At 34.1% G+C, this 25933-nt stretch overlaps 1 protein-coding gene across 1 annotated transcript in view; it reads left to right on the top strand.

Moving 5' to 3' along the window:
- The window catches only part of LOC136032865 (abhydrolase domain-containing protein 2-like), a 36158-nt gene extending 10524 nt beyond the window's left edge, over positions 1-25634 (top strand). The window contains exons 4-8 of the mRNA XM_065713278.1: positions 6794-6961; positions 9785-9971; positions 11778-11972; positions 12998-13152; positions 22102-25634. Of these exons, the coding sequence (XP_065569350.1) occupies positions 6794-6961; positions 9785-9971; positions 11778-11972; positions 12998-13152; positions 22102-22265 (869 nt within the window). The 3' untranslated portion in view covers positions 22266-25634. The remainder of the gene's footprint in view (positions 1-6793; positions 6962-9784; positions 9972-11777; positions 11973-12997; positions 13153-22101) is intronic.
- The last annotated feature ends 299 nt before the right edge of the window (positions 25635-25933 follow it).

Here is a 25933-nt window from a genome sequence, read left to right as displayed (position 1 = left end):
CTTGGCTTTTGTTTTCATGCAGACAGGTTCCCTTGATAAACCTAAATTTAATTAAATACTTTTTGGCAGTATGCGTCATTAGTAAAATCTAACAGAGACCACACAAAGTAACTTAAACCTTGATTCAAACTTGTTGGAAAAAAGAAACAGTCTTAATAATTAAAAAAGTATTAAAAAATCAACTATTATAAACCAATTAAAAAAAATAACTTTCATCCCAATCCAAACCAAAGTAAGCGGTCCCAACCACAAATCCACCACTACGTCAGGGCCCCCCGCCCCCTCCCTTAGATCTGCCACTTACCATCCATGCCATCAAGTATCTCTGAAAATAAGTCTATCAGATTTATCAATACGTGTGTAGGCACCTTAAGACGGATTTATTGTTTTCAGAAAATAGACAGAACTTGGTTTCTTATTGGTGCTTAATGTCATTGGTTTTTGTCAGTTAGTTCTTAGTTATTGGCAGTTTTTTGTGTTTTCAGGGTGTCTTTTTGTGTCTTTATCATCGAATTATCGTTAATCATCATTAGTCATCGATGTTCATCATCAATTCCTGTATTCTTAGTTATTGGCAGTTTTTTTCTGTTTATGGATGTTTTTTTTTTTTTTGTTTGTGTTTAGGCGCTGCTAGGTGATTCAGTGGGGATATCTACTCTCGGGTAATTAAGAACGGGTGACAATATTGTTTTATGCAGAAATTGCAAGTTTATAAAATTTCCAGTTCCCTGGCTGCCGTTAAAAGAGTTGAGTAGCGTAGCAGCAATGCTGCTTGGTAGTTTTCATGGCTGAGTGAAATTTGTTGGCAAGCTGGCTGTTTTCGGAATTCTCTTGAATTCTGCTACTGTCAGCTTCGGAACTTTTTTTTATATCTGTTTCCCTATATATCTTTCTTGAATTTTAACTGAATCTAAGTCAAACTGTCTTTGTGACAAACAAAGACTTATTGTTGGCAACTGGTACTTTACCCGGTTCAAAACACCTTTTATGTTGACAATATGTTAACTTTTTACATATCTGTTTCCCTTTATATCTTTCTTGAATTTCAACTGAATCTAAGTCAAACTGTCTTTGTGACAAACAAAACCATGTTTTTGATTGTCGGCAACTGGTACTTTCCCGGTTCAAAACACCTTTTATGTTGAAAATATTTTGACTTTTTCCATATCTGTTTCGCTTTATATCTTTCTTGAATTTCAACTGAATCTAAGTCAAACTGTCTTTGTGACAAACAAAACCATGTTTTTGATTGTCGGCAGCTGGTACTTTACCCGGTTCAAAACACCTTTTATGTTGACTTTTAAAGTCCTTATTTTCGGGAAAACAATTGAAGGAAACATTAAAACAGAGAGTTTACTGATAGTGAATCGAAGATAATATAAAGGAATTCAGGAATTGAATCTACGGCGGTAAGTCAAAATAAATAGTTTTGAATCAGGTAATTATTACCAGTTAGATAATAGAATGCCAGAGAACGATTTGATTGTAAAGAAATCACGAGTTACTTCCGCCTATCAGTAGGAAGAATAGTAAATTTAATGCGGAAGATTTGGAGGGAATCTCATCGATTAAAAAGATTTAAAAAGATTTATTCATGCTTCAGCGTTTATAAATATGTTATATGCTCATTTATTATTTCACTTTATGATATACATTTATTAAAAACCTAATAAAATGACGACAGGAAAAATTAATTTTGTTGCTTAGAAAAAACAACCAACACCATCTAGAATTTATCAGCTTTAGTGAATATTGAGATATTCACGTTCTCGCCAATGAACGGACATTTTTTTTTGTCATCACATCCTACACATCTTTTTATCTGCTACCACGGTATAGATAACATGACATTTCAGCAGATTTATATCAAACCTAATCATGCTGTTGATGGTAAAGAAGGGTAGGTAACGAGTGACCTTTGTTAATAAGAACCATAACTTTAAAGATCGAAAGTTTTATGACTATATATATATATATATATATATATATATATATATATATATATATATATATATATATATATATATATATATATATGTATATATATATATATATATATATATATATATATATATATATATATATATATATATATATATATATATATAAAATAGCGACGAAGACCACACTGCCTTTCCATAACAAACAAATACAACGTAGAGACAATAGGGAAAATTTCAAGACAGTGGAAATTATTTCTGTAGATATTTCGGCCCTATGTCCAAGGGCCGTCTTCAGCACAATACAAGAATAAGAGAGAAACTATATATATATATATATATATATATATATATATATATATATATATATATATATATATATATATATATAAAAGAACTTACATCAAATTGTGAGGATTAAAACTGAATAATTAAAAACACTTTTTAAAACTTTTTTTAAAAATAGCCCTAGCATCCTTACTTCAACGAAGTTCAACCAGGACTGGCGAAAAGAATGAAATGAGAATATAAGCTCATTCAAACTGAAGAGATGCAATTTCTTAAAGCTAATCTTGCTTGTTTAGCAGCCTGTCTCAAAGGCCTTTTCGTAGTTGGTTCAGTACTATTATAAATCGGTTTAGTAAAATATTTTGTTAGATCAATTTTAATTAAATTTGAGTATAAAGAATTTAGTGAGTATTCCCCCAAGTCCCTGTTCAAAGAAATATTATTATTTATTTTGAGATTAATTTCGATTGATTCTCGAACCACCTGTTTTATTCCCAAATCATTACTAATGAGTGAAGAGTTTTCAAAAAGTATCATGTGGGAGGGATTATTAAATATATGCCAACCTAAAGCAGAATCAAAGGAGTTGTTGGAACTATTTGAAATTAAGGCCTTGTCTATGTCATTTTTATGCTGTTGTAACCGTTTGTCTAGATTCTGATGGGTCCTGCCGATATAGTATTTTCCGCAATCACATGGTATTTAATAGACCCCTCTTTGGCGAGTAACTGGGGTCTTATCTTTACTAATTTTATTAGTAAACTAATATCTAATATTTGCACAAAAAATAATCTGTACGTAGTTTTTACTAATAATTTTAAAATCATCAATTTCTTAAACTCGGGTAAAGATAAGACCCCAGTTACTAATTACCCTACATTTGAAAGGGCCCCGTGTTACCATCAAAACGAACAAATAAAAATCGAACTGAAAGCAAATTGGTTTTAACAATAATGGATAATACTGACAATAAAATGTTATTTGAAGAAATGGAAGCTTTGAAATATTTTTCCCCTCCGAATTATTTTGAAAATCTGTAGGGACTTTTTATCGGATAATATAGAGCAATAGCATTTCTAAACTTGTTCATTACGCTCCGAATATTCGTAATAGTCTAAGTAAGCGTTGCTTCGGGAGAAAGATCGTTTTCCAGGCTAAAACTAATAAAAAACTAACTGAGATCGACAATGAACCAGGTTGGATTAAATGCTACTAACAACTCACCACAGTACTAAGCCGCCTGAGGCCAATAGCTACAGACGCTCCTCCATCCTAATCTATTTCAAGCCTCCCTCTTTACACGCTCCCAGAAATTTTCTGTTTCTCTTAAATCTTTCTTTACGACATCCTCATACCCCAATCACGGACGACCAGCTTTCCGTTTAGCCCAAGAAGGTATATATACATGTTATATATATATATATATATAAAATACTGAATTTGAATTTTGTTTAATACATAGAAAGGGCCCCGCAAAAAAACAATCGAGCCCCACACTTATCCGATCTAGACCTGATTATAGTTCGACAGTATAGTTGACTATCTATGAAAACACTTAAGTAGTTGAATTTTTTTTTTTATAAGGGATTGAGCAGTATCTTTTTTTTTTTTTTACTGAAAAGTGAAGCTAGAACTTTTCCAGTAGCTTTAGCTACCAGATCTAATGGTATTTATTTATACATTTATTTTCGGCTATAACGGTATCTACTTGTAAATTTTGCAGTGAATATAGATGGCAGTATTTGAAATTATTCAATATAATCTTAAATAATTTTGCTGCCGCTTACATTTGTTTTCAATAGAAATCAAAGCTCTTCAGAAAGTAGCATATAGGGTGCTTGTGGGGATTTACTGCTTGTTATACTAAACTGATACGATGTTTTCACCATAATCTAGAAACCCTAATTCCTATTGATAAAATTACTAAGCAGAAAGTTTGACCGATTTATTTTTTATTTTGACAAATTTTGAATTAAAAAAAAAAGAATTGCATTTTATATTCCTCCTTTCTCTTCATTGTTAAGTTTCTAGCTCATAAACAAAAAACTCATAACACTAGCTCATAAACAAAAAAGAAACACAAACAGTTTTCTAATCTAGATTTCTTACCTATCCTTCAGTCCTTTTTTATGGCACTTGGTATCGACCAAGTGACATATAGTGATCGCAAATTCTGTCGGTCGGTCTGTCTGTCGGTCTATCTGTCTGTCTGTCCTGGTTTTGCTAGTTTAGGCACTTCCAGGTAAGCTAGGACGATGAAATTTGGCAGGCGTATCAGGAACCAGACCAGATTAAGTTAGAAATTGTTGTTTCTCTGATTCGACCATCTGGAGGGGGGAGGGGAGTGGGAGGACGGTTAAATCCGAAAAATTAGAAAAAATGAGATATTTTTTAACTTACGAACTTACCAATCTGATCTTAGCGAAATTTAATGTTTGGAAAGATATCGTGTCTCAGAGCTCTTATTCTAACTCCCGAACGGATCCGGTGACATTGGGGGGAGTTGGGGGAGGGGAAATGAAATTTTGGAAAACGCCTAGAGTGGAGGGATCAGGATGAAACTTGGTGGGAAAAATAGGCACAAGTCCTATGTACGTGATTGACATAACCGGAACGGATCCGCTCTCTTTGGGGGAACTTAGGGGGGGGGGGGGTAATTCTGAAAAATTAGAAAAATGAGGTATTTTTGACTTACGAAGGGGTGATCGGATCTTAATGAAACTCATATTTAAAAGGACCTCGTATTTTAGATCTCTTATTTTAAATCCCGACAGGATCCAGTGTCATTGGGAGGGGAGTTGGGGGGGGGGAATCTTGGAAAACTCTTAAAGCCGAGAGATCAGGATGGAACTTCGTGGGAGGCATAAGCACAAGTCCAAGATACATGACTGACATAACCAGACCGGATCCGCACTCTTTGGTGGAGTTGGGGGGGGGGAGAGTAATTCTGAAAAATTAGAAAAAATTAGGTATTTGTAACATACGAATTCGAATTGGATCCGGGGACATAGGGGGTTGGAGGGGGGAAACAGAGATCTTGGAAAAGGCTTAGAGTGGAGAGATCGGGATGAAACTTGATGGGAAGAATAAGCACAAGGTATAGATACGGGATGGACATAATTGGAGCGGATCAGTTCTCTTTGGGGGAGCTGGGGGGTGTTAATTTGGAAAAATTAGAAAAATTGAGGTATTTTTAACTTAAGAACGGGTGACCGGATCTTCATGAAATTTGATATTTAGAAGGAACTCATGTCTTAGAGCTTTTATTTCAAATGTCAACCAAATCTGTTGACATCGGGGGGAGTTGGAGGGGGAAACCGGAAATCTTGGAAAACGCTTAGAGTGGAGAGATCGGAATGATTGGGTAGAATTAGCAAATGTCGTAGATTCGTGATTGACGTAACTGGACTGGATCTGCTCTCTTTGGGGGAGTTAGGAGGGTCCAGTGTTTTGGCGAGTTCGGTGCTTCTGGGCGTGCAAGGACGATGAAAATTGGTAGGCGTGTCAGGGACCTGCACAAATCGACTTTATAAAGTCGTTTCTCCCGATTCGACCATCTTAGGGGCTGAAGAGAGAGGAAAAGATTTTCTAATTTTTCTTTTTTAACTTACTAGGTATTTTTAACTTACGAGTGGGTGATCGGATCTTAATGAATTTTGATATTTACAAGGACCTCGTGTCTCAGAGTTCTTATTTTAAATCCCGACCGGCATTAAGCCTCTGATTTTCATTTTAAACCAATCTATTGATTCTTTAGCCAGAGCTCATGCCATATGAGCTCTTGGCTCTTCCGACCTCGTCACAAGTGCTATATGAGCTCATATCTTTTGTTTTAGGACTAATGTTGTTTTCTCATAAGCATCTCTTTCCTTGGAATACCTATCTGAAAAAAGAATAGCGGCTATACATTTTTACCAGCTTATGTACAGGAAACAGGAAAAACAGGTATAAGAGGGAGGGAAATCTACAAAAGTTCGAAGTTATGTATTTCTTTTTTCCCGAGAAAAATGATCACAGATGCGTGTTTATATGTTTGTTTGTTTTTCTTCCCCAGGGATGGTCGTATGAGACCAATCGTCCTTGGTGGGATTTATTCTTGAACATGCACATAGTCCATGCGAAAGAAATGGTTGATATAGAGAGTTGAATCATTTGAGGCTTGATGAAATTGTATTTAGTGATGTGTAATTATGCCTCAGCTATTATGTTGGAGTGTCAATTTATGTTTGTTTAGGTAAGGGGAAGTGTCCATGGCGACAAAAAAGCACATTTTTGTCCAAAAATTTTGAAATATCCATGTTCCATCAGATAAAAACAAAAGAAGGTTGGAGGGGGGGGATTAATCGCCATTATTCCTGGATTTGGACTAGGAGGGAGAGAGAGAGAGAGAGAGGAGAGAGAGAGAGAGAGAGAGAGAGAGAGAGAGAGAGAGAGAGAGAGAGAGAGAGAGAGGAGAGAGAGAGAGAGAGAGAGAGGAGAGGAGAGAGGAGAGACCAAGGGGAGCTGTTTCTTATCTTGCGCTTCAGTCGTCTTTTTTAGAACTAATATTGTTTTTGTAATTTTAGGTGACATAACACTGGCCGTATGTCCCGGAATATGTAATTCAAGTGAAAGTGTCTATATACGTACATTTGTTCACTTTGCACAAAGAAAGGGCTATCGTTGTACTGTTTTAAATCATGTTGGAGCTCTTAAAGACGTAAAGGTTACTTCCCCAAGAATTTTCGCTTATGGTAAGTCTTCTAAATTCGTTGTTTTTCTCCTATGACATTAAAAAGGGTTTAAGGTTATTAATGTAAGTGCTATTAACCTGTAAACTGTAATATTTCTTATACTCGAAAACATAAACGTCAAGGCTGTTTCCAGGGGGAGGGGTTAGCCGGGTTTAAACCTCCCCCTCGTCCCCCCAAATTTTTGTCTGACCTATAAAAAAAATTAATGAAAATGAATATAATCGAATTTCTGATGCATTTTGTAAAATTTCGTTTTTTAAAATACCCCTCCCACCAAACAGTAATGATTACGCTCTAGTGACTTTTTTGTTTTTTTATTCTTTTTTTCCCTCTCTTTTGTTCTTCCGTCTTGTATTGCTTTCAAATTAAAAAATCGAATGGAGTTTTTTTAATACTGATACGTATTAAGAACATCTTCGTCATCTTTACTGTCTATTTCCGATTTTTTTTTTTTTTATTATTTTTTTTTCAAAAATATCCTGAAAAATAAAGTAGCCATAGTTGTAATACAAAATATCATCGTAATTTGTTAGGAAGGTTCTATGAAAATTGGTTTAAAATTTCCCTCACTTCATTTAAATATATTTTCAAACCAAACACTTGGAAAACTATAGGTTTCAGAGTTCGTCTGTAAGTCTAGAGAACTTATTGGCCATATATCAATCCTATGACACGGCATTCTCCTTTTAGACTACAAGCGGCCAATTCTATTAGGCTCAGGTTTCACTTGTTTGCGTTTGAGTCCATGCAAATTCAGTCCCAGATTTTGCATACAATGCCAGATTTGCCTCTTACTCACTCGGACTATTTGTCTTGGCTTTTCCTACAATTTGCCATGGCTTGATGCCCACAAGTATTTAATTTTAATTCAACTATTATTCTAAGAATTCAATATGTTTTATTACTGGGTTTTGTAAATACAGAATTCTTTTTAATATAGAAAAAAAAATCATTCTAAATACTTCAAAAAAATAAATAGTGTTGATTCAAGTACTTGAAGTACTTCCTCTTTAGAGTGGGATTTCATTAACCAATAGAGTTGTGGGGCTAGGTGAATGAAACTGAGTGAATAAATCTACAGTCCAAATTAAGGCACAAGGAAAGTATTTTGATATGAAATACATGATATATGGAATGATATACATGATATACATGAATATGGTTTTCACTGTAGACTCCAACTTGTTACAACGAAATTACAGAAACTATGAAAAAAATACGTTTTTACGATTCGAAAGTTTACCATTCAATCAGGTAGGCCTAATCTTGGTCCAAAAAAATAGGCCGTCTCTATGAAAAGTTCGCAAAAATAGCTCTTAATAGGGCTTTTCACTATGAACTCTCTATTAGGAAAAAAGTATGGGTAACTTATAAGGGTGAAGACTGTCGCTAGGATAAAAAGAAAAATCAACAATGCCATCTAGCTTCTAGTGTTTTAATATGTAAAAATTAGTGCAACAATGATTGCCTAATCTCAGTTACTGAAAAATACAAGAAAAACGCCAAATGCTAGATGCCGTTTGTGATTTTTCTAACACCAGTGCCAGTCCCCGCTCTTATTAGTTACCCATCCTCGTTGTTATTAGCTTCATAAATATAAAAAAATATTTTAATAACAAGTCTAAATATGAAATATACGAGCCGCTCGGAAGCCGAATCGATTAGCTTTACTTTTTCAAATTTTATTTTGTTTTTTGTATCAGTACCTATTATCGCTTCCTTTGCCGTTCAAAATCACACCATAAATAAAAGCTTTTCAAGGTCGTGATAAGATGCACCTATGAGCTTAAACAACCCAACGGGCTAATAGGCTGCAGCCTAGCTGCCTCATGGCTAAAGAGTCTATAACTTTCTAACTGTAGCTCTGTAGCTGTTTTTAAGAAACCTATTATTAGAGAAAAAAAAATCAATCTGAAGTCGTTTATTTTGCATAAGAGGCCTCGGTCTGAAATCCCTTACGTGCTTACTTATATGTTTTGACAAAATGTGCTCAAAGTAAAGGGTCATTTGCAAACGGTTCAACAAGGGGTTGAAGGCCATTAGCTTAGGTTAAACTAGGCCATAATCCTGCCCCAAGCTGTATACTTATTTTATTCTGGTATAGAATGTTAAGCCTTTTGCTCGTCGTTACAAAAAATCATGAGCATGTAGATAAAGAAAATGGTAATCTTGAGAGAAAACAAACAAGGGAAATATAATTAATACGAAAAAACACACATCACAGTTTTGTTTTAAAAATACTGCCTTACTATAGAGGTCTGAAGAAGGTAATTGATTTGATAGTTTTTTCAATCTTTCCTAGACCATGCTCACAAGTATATCTTGTCCAAATCAACGGGTATATTTTCGAAGGCATTAAACAAGTGTTTTTATGGAACAGCTGAATAGGGTGAATGATCATAGGGACCTGATAGTGCTCCATAGAAAGAAAGACAAGGTTATGGGTTATCCTACTGCAATTGGTGAACTCTTTGAAACCGCTAAAGGCCAACTCGCAATACGATTAACTAATAACGAGATTTGGTTTGCGCTAACTTGAGCCAATCAAAATTTGGCAGCCAATCAGAAAATTGTGTGAAAAGTCCATCTTCTTGTGAATGGGCCTATAACACCATTTGGTCACTTTTATAATTACTGACTTCAGCACCTTAAAAGCAATAAGGTGAATTGATCGTATTGTAGTGAAAGTCGAAATGCGAATTAATTGCTATTACCCCCCCCCCCAAAAGAAGCTCTTTCTTTCTTTTTTCCCACTTTTCGTCTTTCGACTATCCTCTTTTCTTTTATCTTAATTCGATAGATTAAAGCTATTTTTGATTTTAGGCTGTCCAAAAGATTATGCAGCTATGGTTGAAGACGTCCATGCAACCTATCCTGAAACTAGTATCATATGTATTGGTTTCAGTCTTGGAGGAAATATTGTCACTAAGTATGCTGGAGATAGCACTTTCCACAAAACGGAAAAGATTTTGGGATGTGTGTCTATATGCCAAGGCTATGATGCTGGGACGTAAGTTTTCAGAAAGCTGTTCATTTTAAAAGAACAGTTTTTTTTACTTTAAAATAATTTGATTTTCTAATATTTTTCTTTTGTCGTTTTCTTTATGTATGCGTGTGTCTCTCTTTTGTTTCTCTCTCTCTCTATTTCGCTTTAGCGACGCTCTGACGCTCATCATCTTCCTTTTATTTGTGTATCTCTGGAGTCCATATTGTTGAAATCCCCAGTTCTTTGGGACCTTAAAAATTTAGTGGCTGAAAGAATTGTTTTTATTTTCAGTAATTTAGTTTTTATTTGTTGCTTATATTTTAATTAAGCATCAGGAGACCCAGCTTTGTTCGATGAAAATAATCTTTTAATCTCTTTCTCAAAACAATATTAATTTCATTTCGTTTATTCGCTGTGGAAAGTAAAACCGCTATGTATTGGACGTCTGGGTATTAGTGACGTCATTTATTTGAAAAATGTTTAATACAACGAATAATAATCACCAAGCCACGTTTGTCCCCCTGGTATACAAATTGCTATTGTAATTTTTCTGCCGTAATGGGTTAAAGCGAATTAATTAAGATTTTAAGACTCATTGCATAGCTATCAAACCGAAATATCTTTCTCTGAAGGATCGGAATCAACAGATTTTTCAACCAACAAATTATATTTTGAAAATCCTCCTATTTATACTCAAGGCTTTCAGCCAACAGGGAGTATCTTATTTCAGTCAGCGGACGACTTATAAAAAATAAGAGTACTGGGAGGGTGAAACAAATACTCCCAAAATCGTGACTTATCTAGACTGTTTTTTTTTTTTACGTGAGAAAATGGTTCAATTTTAAATTATAATATTATTTCGAGAAAAAATTTACATCTATATGTACAATGATTGCTCTTTTAATGGGACAGATTATTATTTTTGTAATTACTTTTTCATCGTATGTCCTGTTTTAACCCATTTAGTTTAGATACATTTTTTTCCAAACTATGAAGTACCGATTGCAAAATAAGCGTAACTATTTTCAGTAAAATACGAATGCTGGATGGGACAGCTCGGAAACGAAGAAGTTATGTTATATTCCACTTGGTAATGAAATCCCCTGCTGCTAAATCTTCAAAATCATAAAATTATTTTTATCGCAATTTTCAATCTCAATTAATCAATACTTAATAACTCAAAGTCAAATAATCAGAACTCGGATATTGCAATAATTCAAGCTCAAATAACTAAATTCAATAATTTTGAAATCTTACTGTCGTTAAATTTTCAAAGTAATTCTAAGACAATTTTCCAAATAATACAAAATTTTTTGTAATGGAGGAGGAGCTGGAAGTTAGATAAACCAGCTCTATAGCCTTTTCTTCTTCTCGGTTATCACCAATATCTTGTTTAAAGTTCAGGCAAGCCTTTCTATTTTAGTCAAAATGGTCCAATTACCCAAAGTGGTATATAGCCCTGCTTTACAGCTAGTCTACACCCGGTAAAAATATTTTCTTTTCACTGAGTTTGAGTAATTGTTTCGTACTTTGGGTAATACCGGCAACCTTGTTTTGATCTTTCATTTAACAGGATTAACGAAAAGTAATAATGAAAATCAAGGTCTCAATCGTAAATTGCAATAGCCAAAATAGTTAAAACAAATTTTGTGAGGTTAAAACAATATGGAATACGAGCGACTGCGAAAGCTTTTATTTATGTAAAATATACATAGTTAATAATAAAAATAATTATTTATTTTAACAATTGCCTGAAGGGCTCCATGCGAAGTTTAGATTTTATTTTGTTAAGTCAGTCCAAGTTTTTAAGAAAGGTTTCTTATATTCAAGTGCAATGGATTATCTGCTTCAGTGGTCAAATTTCAGACGTGTTTACCTCTTCATGATGACTGAAAGAATGAAGAGAGTGATCATGGCTCACCAAGCACAAGTTCTCTGTGATGACACAAAAACCAAGTTTTTATTGTCAGAAAGGCTCATTTTCTCAGCTGCTACCCTCCCTGAGCTGGACGAAGCGTATACAAGGTAAAGTCAACTGACAAAACATCTCCCCAAAAGATATTTCGTTTTCAATGCTGCAATCATTAGCCACTTTAATCGATAGCTAATTCACTGCAATCGTTTGCTAGTTCAACCGTTAGCCGGTTCACTTCAATCATTAGCCAGTTTAATCGATAAAACTTCGTAATTTTATAATAATATAAAGGAAAATATTAGAAAATTGTGATTTTCAGGTATAAATAGACATATGATGGGTCCAGGTTGGGGATGGGGAGGCAGGAATAAAATGTTGTAATATCTATGCCCTAAGTATTTTAAATCTGGTTTAAATTTTTAATTTGGCAGCTAAAGTTGATCGGTCAACTTGTTTAGTTGACATAATATTACTCTCGTTTAGCAAACAAAGTCAAGCTGATAAGAATTAGGGGGAAAATGCTAAAAGTATAATAATAAAACTTTCCTTAACTTCTTGAGGTTTTACTCTACTTACAGCGTTGGAAAGCTAGAGTCTTTGGTTGCTACTATTAGAAGATCGTAAATAACTTAAGCGTTTCAAAACTTAATTGGTTCTGATTAAGCTGTGGTTTTACTCTGCCTACAGCGTAGAAAAGCTAGAGTCTTTAACTGCTACTATTAGAAGATCGTAAGTAATTTAAACGTCTTAATATCTAATTAGCTGTGGTTAAAAAGGTGTCAATAATTTTTTGCGTAAGCTTCTTTTAAAAATTAATGCAGTTTTTCAGGGGCAGTCTTAGATACTTTTATAAAGATTTGCAAGTATTAAGCTGCTAAAATAATTGGGGGACCGAAACCAGAACAAGATAAATACAGCTTTTGAAAAATGTAATGTTGAAAAAAAAAACATAAAAATGATTTAATCTTGCTAGTTCATTTTTAGAAAATAAAAATATAATTTTCTTTCTGCTTTGTTGTTCTGATTAATATTTTCTTGCGGGTGTGTTCATGGTTTTGATTCGGTAATTGCTGTGTAAACGTACATACGCTTTGTATATTTATGTCGTGTATGCATAAATGTTATTTTCTTGTAGACGTGTTCATGGTTTTGATTCGGTAACTGCTTTGTATACATCTAGCAGCTGTATTACGTACCTGAATGGAATTCGAGTTCCCATGGTTTTCATCAACTCTTTGGACGACCCCATTGTTCCTGAACCCTTACTAGAGCCAGTCAAAAAATTCGTTGGTATGTTGTCTATGTTTAATTTTGTTTATTGTTTTTTATGTTTAAACTTTCTCTGTTTGAATTTCAACGGACTGAGTCTGTTGATTTTTGTTTTAAAATAAGCTTGGTGGAAATAATGATAAACTTGAAGGCCATTTTTGACTGGAGTAGATCCAAGACAGATAATCTCAATAAGAGGCAAAGTCGACATACCCCTTTTTCTGAACTATACAAAAATTATTTTAAGGTAGATAGGCATGGAGTAAGGGTAATTTAAATGAACTTTGCCTACTGACGGACAATGTCAACTGGAGTTGTATGCAAAACAGGGGACTAAAGTCGCCTAGACTCAGGAGACTTTATCAACTTTAGTTGATTATGTTGATGTTCTTATAAACTATTCGAACGACACTATTGGTCTTGAACCTTTACTGAAGCCAGTCAAGAAAAGTGTTTTGTTTGTTTTTTTTTCTCACAGTTTTCTGGCTCTGACGATTGTTGGATCCTCCTGCGTGTGCAAATATATTATTTACTTGACTCCAAATTTCGTTTAAATTAAACTAAAATAGCCGAGACTTGCTCGTCTTCCTGTGGATGTGAAACACAGTAATAAAAATTGAAAATGCTGATTAAGATTTTATGTGAAAGTTAAGTAAAACAAAGTAGATATTGAAAACTTAAAATTAAATACAGAAAAAACGTATTCCCCCTCAAATATTTAAATAATGTTTTCCTCCTCAGTTGGCTCCGAAGAATCCCACATTTTGAAAAAACAGCGGCCTAAATATGGACTTTTTCTATATTTGGTGTTCTGGTTGGCACCTCTTATTCCCCCCGGAATATCCACCCTGACAATCACCTGGAAAATACTCCCCAAATTTAAAATAGTTCTGAGAAAGGGAAATTAAGACAAATAAAAAGAATGAAGAAAAGTGTATATTTGTACGTAGGCTATTATGAAGGAAGGGTGGTGGATCATTTTGGAGAAAGGGAGGGGAGCAGATGCCTCAAAGAGTGTATTTCAATGCCAAAACATCCTAATTCTCGCTGAGCCTTAATATAAATACTGAGTTAGTATTAGAGGGAGGGAGAGTGAAACTTGTTATCTAATCCCTCTTGGTTTTCGGCCATATATCTAGTGTACGTCTTAATTATGAAAGTAAAAAGTAATATTAAACCCCAAAATGGACAAAATTTATTCCATATAGGAGGGAGACTGCTCCCTCCTGAATTCCACTCATGGTTGTAGAAGCTTTGGAGGATACTTATTCAATCGGAACTGAGAATTCTAATCAGAACTGAGAATTTAAAAGTCAAAAGAAATTGAAGAGAAAAGAGCCCGTATTTTATTGAAAATAGAAGGTTTTTGTGTCATTTTAAAGGCCAAAAGCTACTGGAATGGTTATCAGCCTCTCTATCTGTTCCTTTTCTGCTATCCAGCCCTCCTCTAACACTTATAATATCGAACCAAATTTTGAGATATTCGTTTTGTTGGAAGCTTAGAAATGTCAGATAATTTTGGCTTCAGGGTTGATATCACCCTATAGCCCCAATGTTAAACTTCATCTTTTCCTGCTATGATAACTCAACCCCCAGAAACGCGAAAAAAATGATGAAAACCAAATTACAGTGCAAAAATAAATGTTATAAGACATTATACACCATATATTCTGACTACATTTTGGAATATTGGTTGAATATTCCAATCTTTCTTCTTTTCTTCAGTATTTTTTTAGTCATAATTTTTCTTTGGCTGTTCAATTTTGTATATGGGGGAGTTGTTGTGTTGGGGATAGGCCTAGAACCCCTCTTTATAAACTGTACAACTCACGTTTGAGATCGAACTTTCATTTCAAAGGAAAATGTAGCTGAAAAAGTTTTATTGTGAGTAAGCTAAATATACCCTACTTTCAATTTTGACATTTAATCGTGATTAGATTAATAAATGTTTGTTTAAAATTTTTTAATTTGACTTAATATTTTGAAAATTAATCTTTGTTTCAAAATATTGTTTAAACATCAGAGTCCGAAATTCGAACATTACTCTTACTTTCTGTTTTCATGCCGAAACAAATTAAGATTCCCTGAAATGGATGGCAAGTACATTAACACATTTCGATAATTTCACGCGAAGACACATGAAGACCACTTGAAATAGCGTAATTTAGTGTCTAGTAATAAAAGATGTTTGGTGATTTAATAAACTTCATGGGAAATCTAAATCAAAATTCTCGACATTTTCTCTAGATTATACTTGCTGTTGTATCATGCGATAGAATCTTGTCAACTTTTTCACCATAGAGCCTTGTGAACTCAAACGGCTATTGCCCAAACCTATAAGACTTAATATCTAGAAAATAGCCGGAAACAATCTTGTCGTTTAGGCTAAGCCCGTGATGCAAAAAAAATAACCTAAATATAATTAATAAAGATTGATAAAAAAATCAAATTATTGGCTTGTCTTCTTTAGTTGTAAAAGATTTACAGAATAGCATCTCCAAGATGTTCGAACGAAGGTATCCAACAATATAGCCGGCAATGTCGATTCGTGGTAGGGGGAAAATAAAAAACTGCTTGACGAATTTCCAGGGGGATGAGAGCAGTTTTCTAATCAATTGGCGTATCACTTATAAAAACACAAAAAAAATCACGGTAAAGGCTACCGGGAAGAAATGTTATCAAAATATAATGTAAGACTCTTCTAAACTTCTAAACTGGTGTTAAATTTATGCTTAGATAAAAAATTTCAGTGAAATTCTTGTATTTTTGGAGGTTTTGAGAGTTCAGGGTGTCAAAATAGGTTTGAAAATAAATGTTAAGAAGACTAAGCCACTCAGACTAGAAAAAAAAAAAAAATTAAGAAGTACCACGCATACTTTAAATCTTTAACCTACAGGTGCATTTTCATGAAGAAGGATATTTTGGTAAGAGTATCTTACCTTTAACAACATACATTGATTTAGGAGACTTTAAAAACCTTCTAAAGATTGAGGCATCACTAATTTAAGAATCCCTAATCTAATCTAAGAATCACTAATTTAAGAATATTAGGCGAAGAGGAGATTGAACTTCTATTTAAACTGAAAAATGTCAGTTTGATCATGGATCCGAGTCGAATGCACACCAATATTTCAATAAAGTTGATAGACTAAATACACGCATCATCCAGCTTTTGTAGGGAAAATACTGCTTTTCCTTATGTTAATACTACGGGTATTAAACAGCCCGAATATGCAGTTTTGTGATTTCGTCTAATGTTCGGTAATGAAAAGGTTGAAATAGCTTCACTTCCTGTGTAGTATCATTTAGTAAGTGACGGAGGCAGTGAAGCCGTTAAACGTAGAATAGTCAAAATATAGGGTAATTTCTTTCGCAGTTGGAAGAATAAGAAAATTAACGCTATAAACTGAGATTAGAGTATTGGAAGCCACAGTAATGACAGTGGTCTAGAATGGCTCTGAAACGTGGATGCTTTGACAGGCGTCCATGATTTATGGGTATAAATTAAATAAAAAAAACTAATTTTTTTAGCTGAAAGTAAGGATCGACATTAAAACTTAAAACGAACAGAAATTACTCCGTATATGAAATGGGTTGTCCCCTCCGCAATCCCTCGCTCTTTACGCTAAAGCTTTTAATTGTTTTAAAAAGTAGAATTGTGGCAGAGTCAAACTTTAGCGGAGGGGACAACCCATTTCATATACGGAGTAATTTCTGTTCGTTTTAAGTTTTAATGTCGATCCTTACTTTCAGCTAAAAAAATTAGTTTTTTTTTTTTATTTAATTTCTGAACGTTTTTGAATTAATGCATGTTTGGTTTTGGCTCTCCGCTCATAAATTATTAAAATGAAATTTGTATATTAATTCTTTTTTTTGGCTAAATGGCTTTCTCTTAGTTTTGATCAGACGATTTTGAGAAATAAGGGTTGGAGAAGGAGGCCTAGTTGCCCTCCAATTTTTCGGTTACTTAAAAAGGCAACTAGAACTTTTAATTTTTAACGAACGTTTTTATTAGTAAAAAATATACGTAACTTAAGAATTAACTTACGTAACAAACTTTCATAATCTTATATTTTTATTATGTATACGAGGGGGTTTGTACCCTCGTTAATACCTCGCTCTTTACACTAAATCGTTAGTTTTGTCCCAATTCTTTAAGAATGACCCCTGAATCAGAAAAACCATAGAATAAATAGTTGAAATTACTAAAAATACTTTAGCATAAAGAGTGAGGTATTTATCTCCTCCTAAATACCTCGCTCTTTATGCTAAAGTATTTTTAGAACCCCTCATATGCGTAATAATCTCTGTTCGTTTTAAGTTTCAATGCTACTCCTTCATTTCATTTGAAAAAACGTTTTCATGTTTATTTTTCATTGTTTTCTTATAGTAATGCTAGAAAATCCTGCGCTCTTTTCATTGAATTTTTCTTCCCCCATGACAGATTCCTCCAACATAGCCCCCTCCCCTTAGCCCCACCCCCAAACAAAATAAAATCCCCCTGAAAACGTCTGTACACTTCCCAATAACCATTACTATATGTAAACACTGGTCAAAGTTTGTAACTTGCGGCCCCTCCCCCAGGGATTTTGGGGGAGCAAGTCATCCCCAAAGACATAGTTATTATGGCTTTCGACTATGCAGAACAAAATGGCTATCTCAAAATTTTGATCCGCTGACTTTGGGAAAAAATGAGCGTGGGAGGAGGCCTAGATGCCCTCCAATTTTTTTTGGTCACTTAAAAAGGGCACTAGAACTTTTCATTTCCGTTAGAATGAGCCCTCTTGCGACATTCTAGGACCACTTGGTCGATACGATGACCCCTGGAAAAAAAACAAACAAAAAAACAAAACAAACAAATAGACACGCACCCGTGATTTGTCTTCTGGCAAAAAATACAAAATTCCACATTTTTGTAGATAGGAGCTTGAAACTTTTACAGTATGGTTCTCTGATACGCTGAATCTGATGATGTCATTTTCGTTAAGATTCTACGACTTTTAGGGGGTGTTTCCCCCTATTTTCTTAAATAAGGCGAATTTTCTCAGGCTCGTAACTTTTTGTGGGTAACACTAAACTTGATGAAACTTATATATTTAAAATCAGCATTAAATGCGATTCTTTTGATGTAGCTATTGATATCAAAATTCAATTTTTTAGAGTTTTGGTTACTATTGAGCCGGGTCGCTCCTTACTACAGTTCGTTACCACGAACTGTTTGATAAATGGCTGATTTATGTGTATAAATAAATGACAACAATTGAAATGTGCTGGTAGAATTTGAATGAATCCTCAGAATCTTTTCAACCTTTGATTTTGAGTATCTATGTCTTTTATTTCTTTTTTTTTAATTTTTTAAGTGAAGTCTTGTATTATGTAACCTTTGCTTTTTGCCTTGCCTTGAGGTATAAGCCCCCTCTAAAACAAGCAATTTTACAACAAGTCTTCAGCTGTAAATTGCACTGAAAGACCAAATTCTGGTAAGATAAAACCCCAGTTACTCATTAAAGAGGGGTCTTTTAAATACCACGTGACTGTGGCAAATGCTATGTGGGGAGTACTCACCAGAATTTAGAGAAACGCCTATAACAGCATAAAGATAATATCACCAAAGCTTTAAATTCTAATATTGCTGCTGTTTCTTTTGATTCTGCTTTAAGCATCCATGTATTTGAAAATCCTAGCCACAAAATGCTTTTTGAAGAATCCGCCCTTATTAGCAATAACGTAGGCATAAAGCAGGTAGCAGGTATACGAGAGGGGCTTCCCGCACCTAAACTCCTCGCTCGTTACGCTAAAGTTCCTTTTTTAACCCTTTAAGAAAGCTTCGTATTCCAATACAACGGCCCTCGTGTTTCAGCAGTTGTTCTTAAAGAACTTGGACAAAATGTCAAACTTTAGCGCAAAGGGCAATGAGTCAAAGAGGGGGAAGCCCCCTCATATTCGGAACAATTTCTGTTCGTTTTAAGGTTTTATTGTTGCTCATTACTTTCAGTTGAAAAACCAGAATTAAGATTAATAATAATATTTCCTTAAATAGGGAGTTGGGGGAATATTTACTAAACGCTCTATACACAAATTTAATTAAAAATGATTTTACAAAATATTTTAAAAAACCAGTAGACATTAACACAAAACCAGTTACAAATAGACCTTTTAGGTCATCTGCCAAAATAGCAAGATTAGCACTAAAAACGAGTTATTAATTATTCTTTTTCCATTTCAATGAATTGCCTTGTTTCATCTCACTTTATTTATCAGTCCTGGTTGAACTTTGCTGAAGTAAGGATGCTGGGACTGTTTAAAAAAAAATCATTTGAGTTCTGTTGGTCGTATGTTGTTGTAAGTTTTTCTTCTTCTATATATTTTTGTTTTGCTGAGGACGGCCCTTGGACATTGGGCCGAAATATTCATTTAAATTAGATTTCAAATGTGTTGCAAAAGAATTCCCTATTGTTCTTCTTGTCTTTGATGTTTGTGGTGGAAAGGCAGTGTGGTCTTCGTCGCTATTTAAGTGCCCAATCCCTCATGTATGGAATAGTATCCGTTAGTTTTAAGTATTAATGTTGCTCCGTGCTTTCAATTGAAAAAACTTAATTTCTGATCGTTTTACAAATAATGCCAGGAAGTTAATCCATTTGATTTAAATAAGTTGATCCATTTTACATTTTATAAGATTGTGTTCAATGATATATAATTGCACATCAGCTATCATGAAAGAGGGTTGGTGATTCATTGTTTGGGAAGGGGGAAGGTGCCTACAAAAGCGTATTTCGATGCCAAATTGTCTGACTTTCCATGATCCTTCACATAAATATAGAATGAGGATAGGGGAGGAATTACTTTCTCATCTCCCTTCATTTAGAATAGACCTGAATAATAGTGCTCTGGAGTGATACCTCGCTGTTTATTACAGAAAAATGTTTCTGATGTTTGTTTAGGCTTCGTTTAACGAAACTGATTTGTTTCATATATCATAAAATTACATACAGGGATGTGTAAGTACGCATCATCTATTATGGAAGAGGCGTGGTGGGTCATTTCGTAGGCAGGGGGGAATGCTTCAACGAGTGCTTTTTTATGCCCAAATATCCTAAATCTGATAAAGACTTCATATGAATATAGAATGAGCCTTTGAGAAGTGGTGGGGTGGAAACTGACATCTAGTCCCTCTCAGTTCCCGGGAATATTTTTTGTGTGCGCCTTTATTATTGGTTCTAGGGGGATGTGGAGGGCAATATCTCTCTTCCCATTGCGACAGTCTTTTTCTATGTAGCATAAAATGTCACATTCGCATGCTTACCGGCAAAGAGGTGGAAAAGGGTAGGCGGGGCACTATGAGCCCCAAAAGGAAGTTTCTCGGTGTGTATGTGGCAAATGCTATCCCGAGCTTTGTTTTCAGTGTTTTTGAATGGTAATATTTCTCTCCATATTTGTATACAGTGCTTCAATGCATTTAAGCATCGTAGAACCCTATTGTAGAGGTCGCGATGGTTTCAATCGTATAGAAAACCGAAAGTCACGCAGAATTTCCATCATTATGAACACTAATATCTATCTTTGTCCCCCTAAAATTTTGCAGTAAAATATTATTAAGGGCTTATTCAACAAAACTACCGTTCATTGAAAAACTTGACGAAATAATCTGATTTTGCCCAAAATTTTAATAATATTTAATACAGCTTTTTAATTCTTAAGTAGAAAAATTAAAAAAGTGGGACTCAACCCCTCAATTCACAATTATTGATGTATACAATTTAACAGCAAGAAATCGGAGTCTAGGGTACCGATACCCCGGATCATATCTTGGTTAGACCTGGGCAAGATATGAAAAATGACTAAAAATTAAATATAAAAAGAAGTGTGGTTTTCCAACTGAAAGTGATGAGCAAAAATAAAACCTTAAAACGAACAGAATTGTTCCGTATATGAGGGGGGCTTCCCCCTCTTCCACTCATTGCCCTGTACACTAAAGTTTAACATTTATCCAAGTTCTTTAAGAACAACTGCTGAAACACGAGGGCTGTTGAATTGGAATAAGAAGCTTTCTTAAAGGGTTAAAAAAGAAACTTCAGCGTAACGAGCGAGGAGTTTCGGTGCGGGCAGCCCCTCTCGTATGAATAGTAATTTCTATTCGCTTAAAAATTTTATTGTTACTCCTTGCCTTCAGTTGAATGTTTTCTATGTATTTAATTTACTTTTTGTTCAAATAGACCTTTAACCATATAAATAGGTCCAAAACCCTATAATTTAAGCCCTGTAATGTTAAACCTTATAATTTAAGAAAGTTTAAGATGACTAGGTCACGTTTTGGATGAAGCATGAGAGGTTACCACAAAAAAAGTGCTTTTTGGTAACCCAAAGTAGGATGTTCTCGAATGAGGTGGGAAAAGGTCATAAAAAAGTATTTAAAGTAAATTGGGACTTCTTGGTAGGTTTTAAAAATGGAAGCTTTGAATAGATTAGAATGGAGGAGGAACATGCGCAGTTGTGCCGGCCTCAAGCGGCCTGGTGCTGCAGTGAGTTATGAGTAGTTGTTGAGACTCTGGCCCCAATGATCAGATAACTGGCCGTTTCGTCAGTTAAATTCATCCCCATTTTAAACTCTTTCCTTCACCCTGGCCTCGCTTTCCATTTAGTATCTTTGGTTTTTCTTTTCCAGTTTCCTTTTAATAATTAATCACTTGTCGATTGTTGCCAAAGCTCGCTAGTTAGTTGAGCACGTAGAAATAGACCGGCTATGGCTCATCGATGCGATAGACGGAAATCTTGCAATGGTTAAAGCTGGTGGGGTCTTAGGGAGAGGGTAAGTCAATAATAGTTGAAGTATCTTTACTTCTGAAAGCAAATATTGTAGAGTTTTTCTGCCCCAGATGTATCATTCCATTTCAATCAATCAATAACTTCGATTATTTCATCATTTTCATCAGTCGTCAATCATTTCAATAAATTATTTTACGCTTCTTTCAGAAAATCACCCAGAGTCTATGATGATCGTCACATCGCATGGTGGTCATCTTGGATTTCATGAAGGTGGCATTTTGTATCCCAATCCTGTCAAGTGGCTGGATCGTATTGTGGTATCATTAGCTGATGGTTTGGTTACTCATTCACAAAAAAAGCGGACGGCCTAGTTATTAATTGTATTGTATGTTTTGCTTTCGGGTTTTGGCTTTTTAGTTTGATTATTGTTTTTTTTTTTCTTGTACATGTTGTATACTCGTTTTGCAATCGTGTTTCTCTGTTAGAAGAGTTAGATGTGAGAAATTAGAGAAGTTATAAATCAAAGGTAAAATTCTCTTAGATATTATGCTAAAACAGTTATTTTAAGCTTTATTTAACTTTTTTGCTTTATATTATATGATTTAGAAGTGAAATATAGTGAACTATTAGCATGGGTTAATGAACATACAGATTTGGCAGTTGCCTATACAGATGTGGTAGTTTAAATCAGAAAATTTACGCCGAAGCACCGGGTGGCTGAAGACGCTTTAAATAATCTAGGAATTGTTGCGTACTCGTCCAATAATTAACTTGGTATTGTTTTCAATGATTCGAGGTGATTTTTTATATTGTACTCCATATCATGCTAAGTTTGCTTGCTTTACTTAGTGCCCTTGCGCATATGGAGTGATATATTCCAGGGGGGGGGGCAATTGAAAAAAGAACCTAGCTATAGAAATATATTGAGATGTCAGGATGGGGGTTTAATGCTTTTTCCTTTACTACTGGCTGGTACTGCCGTATGCTCATTAACTTGTGATTTTAAATCGAAGCCAATATTTTTAGGTCTCAAGCAAATGCGATTAATAATAGAATGAATTCAGTTCTAATTTGATTTTTGTAATTTCAGTCAGTAATTGAAGTATATATTCAGTTATTCTTAGTAATGATTATTGTAATATTTTTGTGGTCTTCTGTGTCTTTCCTTCATGTGTCTCTGTTCGTGATTTTTCTGTTCATTTTGCTTGTTTTGATTTTTCTGCTCTTTTTTCTGTTTATATATATATATATATATATATATATATATATATATATATATATATATATATATATATATATATATATATATATATATATATATATATATATATATATATATATATATATATATATATACCTAATTAAACATTCTGCAGTGTTTTAAAATCATAAAGAATATAACTAGTAAGAAGTTTTCATTTTACTCCTAAAGGCCGTAATTTTAACTCGAATAGTAACAGCACAATTCCAACCCTAAATCATAGATAGTTTTGAAATTGCTTATCAAGTTACGACCTTTAGATTTAAAAGTGACTGGCTCTTTTTTATGAAAGTCTATTTAAAAAAAGGGACAGAAAGGTTAGGTTTGACAGCGTACTTTCATCCTAGTTTTATATAAGAAAATTGTTTAATTTTCTGGAATCATATCCCTACCTGGATGTAGCTAAAGAGAAAAGAAGTGGGAATGGCCACACCTTAGTTTTTAAAAATTCCACAAGCGTTTTAGGAAACGAGTCCCATCGCACAAATGAAATGTCAACCTGTGTTAATTCTTTATTTATTCAGTCTTTACTTTGTTTAGACTGCTTTACTTAAAAAGAGGAGAATAAAAATTAAAATATAAAGGAGAATAAAATAAAAATGAATAAAATCATTTATAGATGAAAGAATTCAAGCATGCAAAGAATTTCTGAGGTATTTGCCGAAAGTTTGCTTCGGGGAGGAGGAAACAACTAAAAAAAAATAAAGCAAAAAATAGAAAAGTAATTAGACAACAGTTTTAAAAATTTGAAAGTAGAATGTCGAAAAAAAATTATTCTCATTGCTAAATAAATAGAACTGGAAACACTGGTTTTAATGTTGGATTAATTTGCAGAGTGGGAAATCACAGAGGGAAAAAATATAACAGGAACAAAATAGAAAACAGAGAGGGGAAAGAAATACATATAAAAAATATAAAAGGGAAAAAAGAGTGGGAAAAAATACATATTTCTTGATAAATACGATTTGGTTATTTAGGAATGGCAAAACCATACAAAAACCCTTAGACCAAACATGGCCGAACCAGGACAAGTGGCGGTGTTGATGTAGATATAGGATGAGAGCAATCTATCCCCGAAGTTTGTTCGAAAACCATTATTTGAGCGTTTAGAGGTGAAAAGGGGGAAATTAAATGCAACGAAATAGACATGTTCGAGTCTAAATATAATCTAGCAATTTTATATGATCTGTCATGTCAATTGCAGTAGGTACACGTTTTGTTCTAAAAAAGAAGTGGATTTTTAAGTATTCATTTCAGTTACATTGTCGCAAAATCCATTTCGTATGCTGCATTTTTTTTAAAATAAAGGGTTATGTTTAGTTTTTTCACGCACCTGTTTGGTATATTTTAAAGTGATCCAAATAATTTCTGAGACTACACTGGCTAATCATGACAAAACACAAAATCGCAAAGAAAAGAAGAATGGAGACAATAAACAGCCAGTAAAAAAAAATTTGAAAATTGTGCAAATATTTCGGTGAAGACCTCCACTTGACCGTCCTCAGTGCAGAATAAATTGATAAAAATATAAGAAAAACGAAAACAAAGCACAAAACTAAAATATGATGACCCTTTCTCAGTAACGGTGAAAGGGACTCTTTCAAATGGTCAAAATGGCAGTAAATATGCACTACAATTTTAGGGACGCAATTTACTTTAACCCTTCTCCTTTTATTTACGTTTATGTTTATGATTTTGTTATCCTTGGATGTGTTTTATGTGGAATCAGGAAAAATGTTAGTGCTTCTTATTCATTTCTTTAAACACTGGGGTTCTTTGTTTGCCAAAAAAACAAAATCACATCCCTAAGAGCTTGCTGTTCAATTATTCAACTGTACCCTGGGATTTTCCTTAAGGATAGTAAAGGCGATGGAAATCTTTCGTTAATAATAGCTTTTGCACTTCAGTTTCCCTACTGTTTTGATTTAGTAAAGTATAAGTGTTTCCTTATGGGTTAGAGCTGTGAGGGTAAATAAAATCACGGATTACTTGCAAATACAAAATAATATTAGTTCTAGTAAGTCCGAGTCTAAGGTAAAGACCCCTGCGTCCAACATTCCTTTTCCAAAAACTTCCAGGTACGTTCTGCGTCGTATGCCCAAAATATCTGTGCTTCTAACCTTCAGTTTTGAACCTGGTTCTGTGATTTTTCTTCTTTTCTACTGCTTTTTATGTACAAAACTATTTCAGGTACCCTTGGCGTCGGCTTAACGGTTTATTCGCAAACTCAATTTTAGATTCTATATTGCAGATATGTTCTGCGTCGTATACCCCAAATATGTTATACCCAAATATCGTATGTCCCAAATTTGAAATTTGGGTTTTATACTTATCGCACAATTATTTTAATTTTTCTTCGTGATTTATTTTACTGTTGTTCTTTTGTAGTTTTCTACTGCTGCTTTAAGTGAGAATAGCTCCATAACTTCTTGCGGAAACATTTTACTGTTAATTAATAAATTCGAGTATATTTTGAGAATTTTTTTTATTTTAAGATTATTAGAAGTCAGGTGTTCGATGTGAAGAATCCAGTTTGATGTGTACACAGGTACTTATTTAGAGGGGTATCTGAGCTTACACCCCTTCAAACTTTCCGATATTTACAATATTTCTGGTATTAATTAAATATATTGTTTTTTCCTTTTCTTTGGGGGGAGGGAGGGGCTACAATGGCAAAATGACACCCTTCCTTAAATAAAGACCGTAAGAAAAGACTGTTCATGCGTCTGCAGTGTTCAGACTCGCCTATAAATTCCAATAAATTCCTATATTTTAATG

The sequence above is a fragment of the Artemia franciscana genome, chromosome 11 (genome assembly GCF_032884065.1).
Source record: "Artemia franciscana chromosome 11, ASM3288406v1, whole genome shotgun sequence".
Lineage (NCBI taxonomy): Eukaryota > Metazoa > Arthropoda > Branchiopoda > Anostraca > Artemiidae > Artemia > Artemia franciscana.
This window is presented reverse-complemented; position numbering and strand designations above follow the sequence as displayed.